Here is a 6,480-nt window from a genome sequence, read left to right on the forward strand (position 1 = left end):
GTATATATATATATATATAGAGAGAAGAGCAAAGAAGAGGGAGGGGAGAGGGACGGGGGGAGCAGGAGAGGAGGGAGAGCGGGGAGAGCAGAGAGAGGAGAAGAGAGAGAGCGAGAGAGAAAGAGAGAGAGAGGAGAGAGAGAGAGAGGAGAGAGCAGAGAGAAGCGACCGCGACGACGGCGAGAGAGAGAGAGAGACAGGAGAGAGAACGAGCTTCAACCCCGAGAGAGCAGAGAGAGAGAGAGAGAGAGAGAGAGCGTTCGAGCGCAGATGAAGCGAACAAGAGAGACGGAGGGGGAGGCCAACGAGGAAGCTTAACGAATGGACCGTAGCCACAGAAACGGCGCCCGCGCACGCTGGGGATTGAACCTAAATTATCACGCGAATGAAATTCCGCCGGCAAATTAAATATGCGCTGACAAATCCGCGGGAGAAGCGTGTCCTTTCGGCAATCGCCGGAGCGAAGCCATTATATAGCAGACGTGGGCGCCCGTGCGCACTTCGGCAATTCGCTCCGCAAATCCGGCGCAGTCATATATTCGCGGCGGCGGCGCTGTCGGCGACCCGTCGGCGCCAGAGGCGGCGACCGTCGAGGCTGAGCGGCCCGGCGACGTCGGGCGGAACGTCCGCGACCGTCGGGCGGAGCGTCGCATCGGGTCGGGCGAAGCGCCGGCGACGACCGCGGGCGGAGCGTGGCGCCGTTCGGGCGGAACGGTGCCCCCCCGGCGAGCCGTCGGCGAGCGTCCCGGCCACCGTCAGCCGGTCGGCGTCCCGGCGGGAGCGTCGGGCGGAGCATCTGCACCGGCCGGGCGGCGCAGCCGACCGTACGGGCCGTCGGCCGACCGTCATGCCCCGGCGGTCGGGCGGAGCGTCTGCGACCGTCAGGCGGCGCGTTCAGGGCGGAGGTCCACGCGACCGTCGGCGAGTCCGCGGAGCGTCGTGCGACCGTCAGCCGGCTGCTGCGGCGGGCGGAGCCAGTCTGCGACCGTCGGGCCGGAGCGGGTTTGCGGGGTGGACGGAGCGCGGGCGACCGCTTTCGGCGCAGCATCTGCGACCGTCAGCGGCGCCGCGGCGACGTCAGGCGTGCGCGTCGAGGCGGAGCGTCTGCCGGACCGTCGGCCGGAGCGTCGGGCGAGCGGCAGCGACCGTCGTCGGGAGCGTCGCTGCGAGAGCGTCGGGAGCCGCACGGAGCGGAGCATCTGCGACCGTCGGGCGAGCGCGTCGGGCGACGTCAAAAGGGCGGCGGCGTTTCCGGGCCGAGCGTCAGCCGACCGTCGGGCGGAGCTGGCGGCAGCGGTCCGCGCGACCGTCGGGCGGTCGGAGCATCTGCGACCGATCGGGGCGGCCGCGTCGGCGACCGGCAGCCGCGCGTCGGCGGAGCGTCAGCGACCGTCGGGCGGAGGTCTCGACCGTCGGCGGCGCGTCGGGCGGCACCGCTCAGGCGGCGCTGTCGCGACACCGTCAGCGGCGCGCGCGCGACCGTCTGCGACCGCAGGCGGCGCGGTCGGGCGGAGAGGTCGCGACCGTCGGGGACGTCGAGCGGGAGCTCGGCGACCGCTGGCGGCGCCCGTCGGGCGGTCAGCAGTCCAGCGACGCAGGCAAGCGTCCTGCAGACCGTCGGCGCGGAGCGTCGGGCGGCGAGCGTCGGCGACCGGCGGCGCGGAGGCGATTCGACCGTCGGGGGAAAAAACTCGGGCGCGAGCGTCGCGACCGTCGGCGGAGCATCTGCGACCCCTCGCCAGCGCCTGTCTGGCGCACAAACCGTCGGGCGGCGCCTCATTGCTCAGGCTCTGCGCGGCGCCCCCGCGCACAAGATGCGCTTTCCACAGACGCTAAGCCAAGGATCGCATAAGCCAACGCCCACATATTTGACGATGCATCATTCTACTCGCAGTAAATTACTCAGTGTGCGCCGGCTTTACATCGCAATAAGGCGCCACGCCTGATAGCCCGCAATCTAGCCAGACTAACTTGACTCCTTCACCACGACTACACTGCTCAACTGCCAGTAAAGCATAGACCTTTCGAGTAGTCGAGTACAGAGAAGAGTGAGAGCAGGTGGAGACAGAAAGAGGAGATGGATGGATGGATGGATGGATGGATGGATGGATGCAGGTACGGAGGCATGTAGGCATGTAGCCACGTACGGACAGCGGCACGAAAGCATGGAGGCATCAAAGACACATGGAGAGAGAAGGGCAGGGGGCATGAATGGAATGCATGGAGCTAAACTAACACAGAACAGCTGCGCCTATAAAACACTTGAATCGACAATGGAACAGGATCAAAGATTCAGGAAATAGACTGCTTGTGACTGAAATACGAATAGAAATTTGGGACTACGATCATTTGGCATATTCATGCTCATAACTGCTGGCTATTCACATATCACAGCTAGCAATAACGATACTGTAATCAACGTTGAGTCACAGAAACATGGCTGGAAAAGAAGAGACAGTGAGAGGGAGAAGGCTGAAAGGTAGAGGGAGATGGAAGAAAGAGGGGCATGGGGAGGGGGAGGAAGAGGGGAATATAAAACGGGATGAGCGAGATAGAAAGAAAGATATAATTGGAGATGGAAAGGGAGAGGGAGACGGATAGGAAGAGGAATAGGAGAAGAGGAGGGGCATGAGCAGGGAGACGGAGAAGGAAAGGGAAGCACTACACGCGACTTCCATCACTACTAGCTTTCCACTCGGTAAATTATAGATGCTTTCTTTTTAGACGAATTATGGGACATGAATAGATTCTGAACTAGTACTGAAGGCTTAGGCCTCTCTAATGCATATTCATATATCATAGCAAGCCATAACAATACTACTGGGTGTTAAACAGAATTTTCGATTGCATAAATTCACCGCGAGCAAAGTTTTGTCAGAGCGAGAGAGCCGTAAGGATTTCACCAATTATTCATCAGTTCATCTAAATGTTGCAAATTAATTTGAATTTCAATTAAGCAATTAAGAGAGTTGCCACATCACAAATGTATTGATTGCTCACAACATATGGAATACCAAAACCGCCGATAGAGACAAAACCCGTCTACCCGCGTGAAACACGACGCCCGTGCGCCCCCTGGAGCGAAGAGTGCTTACCTTATCTACATGTTGAGAACTGACTACATTCTTCATTAACTTGTAGATAGCTGACGACGCTGTCACAATAGGGCTGGTCGCATAGATCACAGCTGTGGAGGAACACACCGTCATTACTGAGTGAGTTACTACCGAGTGGACACCGTACACAAACACTTCAACGGTAAAGACATTAAAGCCGCACAATGCGCATCCAAACGCTGATTTCTCCAGTACTAGACTAGCAAATACTTCGTGGCATGCATAATCACACTACCTTGTGACAAAATAAACTCTAGTTCCTCCCATTTCACTGCGCGTTTGCTTAAAACCCACGCGAAAGAGGTGAGAAAACTGGCATTCTGGCGCCAACGGCCCAACGCCGACTTAATTGCCAAACAATTTAGCCTCGAAGTGGTTAGGTGACGTCACATGTTTTTATCTTTGCTACACCCGTCCCGCTGTACCGCAGCACCGCTGCACGGTTGCTTGGGAGAGCAACGCGAAACTGTCAACAACATCGGAGAATTTGAACAACATTGGAGGTATTTTCAAATACCTTTTATAAGACAACGCGCAGTGAAATGGGAGGAACTAGAGTTTATTTTGCCATAAGGTAGTATGATTATGCATGACACGAAGTATTTGCTAGTCTAGTACTGGAGAAATTAGCGTTTGGATGCGCATTGTGCGGCTTTAAGAGCTTCAAGAGGCAAACATCGTTAGCCATAACATGGGTTACGAGGAAGGCTCACAAACACAATGTTCGTGACAAGAGTATTGAACGCAGCACAGCTAACTCGTTCGTCAGACGCTGGGCGAGGATACGTATCGAGAAGGAGACCCAATTATAACACCACGCGAGAATGCGCGGCTAGGTTTAACACGCGCTCGCGCCCGCCCACCTTACCTGTGAAAGCACTGGATGGATGCAAATTGAAGGCATTTAAATAGAAGGGGAAATCTTGCAGATTCTCGGAGTACTGCGGCAATGAGACCAGGCCGCCCGGCGTGTGGTTCCACTGTAGACTCGCGCGCGACAGGTGCCGACTGATGCGATCCTTTACTATCTGCAACGGAAAACGAAGGCGGCGCCATCTATACCGATTGAACTTGCCTCACCTACAGTATGGCTACATCGCTCGCGCAAACGCCTGCTGTATGGACAGTATGGTACATTAAACCTAGTGGCTAATAAAATATATACAAGGAAGAACTAATGCTATCAGAAGCCCATCTAAAATAGTGGTATCACATGGCTGCGTGTTTATCTATCTATATCTCGACGATAAATCTTCCGGGAATACAGAACAATGCAATTACACATCGGATTAACTGCATTACCACCGACATTTTCATGACAGCGCTATCACGCACTCGCAATGTTATCACAGAGGTAAAAGGAGACGGGATGAAATTGTCTGCTCCGATCGCAGCTTCCCTTTACGCGAAGCTCCATTTCCAAGAGCATCTGTTTATATTTCATTCGAGTCATGAAAATTGCATCGCGGCCTTATTGATACAGCTTTGACGGCGCCTCTACTTGGTCATATGCTTTACGAAACCGAAGAACGCTGTGTAGAAGCTCGCCAAACACTCGAGCAAACGCTGTCGACGCATGCGAAATCGTCAAGTGTGCGAGCTGCAAAATCCACCTTGCTTGTCAACGCGTGACATACCCAGTGCGGCGTCGGCGCGACACCGTACGTATGAGTGTATGCACAGCTGCGCGGTTGAATACAAGTGACAAACCATTGCAGACACACGCTCAGACGCTCAGACGCTCGGCCCGCACTATTTCACACCCTTTCGAAGTTTTAACCGGTCTCGGATCCATCTGCCCCGTTTCGAAGTTTTAACCTCGAAACAGTCTCGCATCTATACCTGCTTTGCAAACCTACCAACCCCCACCACGCTCCATCCACACGCCTGCCTTCCTAACTAACCATCATGAAGCAGCTTGCGCGTAAATGTGTGGTGTTATCGCCTATCATACACCTCTCAGAGATGAGCTCTGAGTTTGTATTTCGCGACATACAAGCTTCATATCTCGGTATCTCACGCACCGCTGCATGGCTTCCTTCTCTTGGGCACGGGCCGGATTTTATCGAATCGAATCCGCTTTCGCACACACGCATAATTCTGCTGCCATATCAAACAGGCCGAATAATTGCTCGTTAATTGATATAATTGCAATTTTTCCACTCAGTCGCCCTATTCAAGCAATTGCTTGCATCTAAAGTAAATTTTGAAATGCCCGTGGAGACACCTAATCAAAACACATGAATTCAAAATTATTCCGCGCACGGTCGGAGAGACCGCTTCACTGATCACATGCAAATAAATGGATGAAAGATGAAAATACGTGCGCAAATGCGGCAACACATTTTGTACACATGGCAGGAAATGGATCTTGTTTGAAAAGTATGTACGCATGACAGCTCGTTTGACAGGTCGATGAGTAGTAGGAATTTTTTTATCGGAAACAGTATATCTAATCCATCTGGAAGCGCCGCCAAAGCATTGCCGTCATATATAACATAGAATTGAAACTAAATTTGCAACAACAAACATTTTTATAGTATGAATTTCTTTTTGAATATATTGCATTATAAACGTAAGCAACTTATGGAAACCAAGGGGACTCGTTCATTAGGTTAATCTGGGTACCTTGTTGTTCTTCAACCCACAAACAAAATTGGTGAGGTCTAATGAGTTTAATGGTTTCTGCTGTCAATCAAAAATGTCAATTTTCTGGTGTTGGCGTATGTGTACGCGGTATCGGTTCTCCCCTCTCATTTTCGCGCGACCACTCACGCATGCGCAGTTACATAGCGGCCACACACATCCTAACCCTTACCTATATGCTTATCTATATGCTTTAATATCATCCGCGACTTCAGTAGAAGAAAAACAGGTAGGGAGGTTTTCTACGATATTCCGACGATAATACCGTGAATTACTAAGGCAAAGGACAAGTCAGTGTGACAAAACACTTCAGGTAAACTACTTACCTCCAATGTGGTCATGACTATCTTATCAACTGAAGAGAAATACGTCTCCCAGAGAAACTGAGTCTGCTGTCTCATTGCCAAAATATCTGGGTTGCTGATGGATCGAACTACATTTGGCACCTGATAACACGCAAGGAGAAACGTTTGATTAATAAAAAATGATACATATAATACCTATATGTACACAGTCAAGATAAGCGATAGGTGATAAGCGTATATATATTATAATCTCAGCTATGTAAATAGGGAGGTGGTAATATGCAGTGACCATCCTTTCTCGAACAGTAAACTAAATTACTAGCTAGTGCTACTAGCAGGTGTTCTGTTTCGAATTGGACAGTGCCATATTAGGGACGGCAAGCTGCAGTCGAATTGATAAGAAGAAGCCAGAA

At 52.4% G+C, this 6,480-nt stretch overlaps 1 protein-coding gene across 1 annotated transcript in view; it reads right to left on the reverse strand.

Annotated features, from left to right (window-relative positions):
• LOC106805973 (exostosin-1a-like) overlaps positions 1–6,205 on the reverse strand; it is a 25,402-nt gene extending 19,197 nt beyond the window's left edge. The window contains exons 1-3 of the mRNA XM_014807820.1: positions 6,089–6,205; positions 3,985–4,144; positions 3,096–3,187 (exon numbers count right to left, since the gene is read on the reverse strand). Of these exons, the coding sequence (XP_014663306.1) occupies positions 3,096–3,187; positions 3,985–4,144; positions 6,089–6,163 (327 nt within the window). The 5' untranslated portion in view covers positions 6,164–6,205. The remainder of the gene's footprint in view (positions 1–3,095; positions 3,188–3,984; positions 4,145–6,088) is intronic.
• Positions 6,206–6,480: the final 275 nt, after the last annotated feature.

The sequence above is a fragment of the Priapulus caudatus genome, unplaced genomic scaffold (genome assembly GCF_000485595.1).
Source record: "Priapulus caudatus unplaced genomic scaffold, Priapulus_caudatus-5.0.1 Scaffold0, whole genome shotgun sequence".
Lineage (NCBI taxonomy): Eukaryota > Metazoa > Priapulida > Priapulimorpha > Priapulimorphida > Priapulidae > Priapulus > Priapulus caudatus.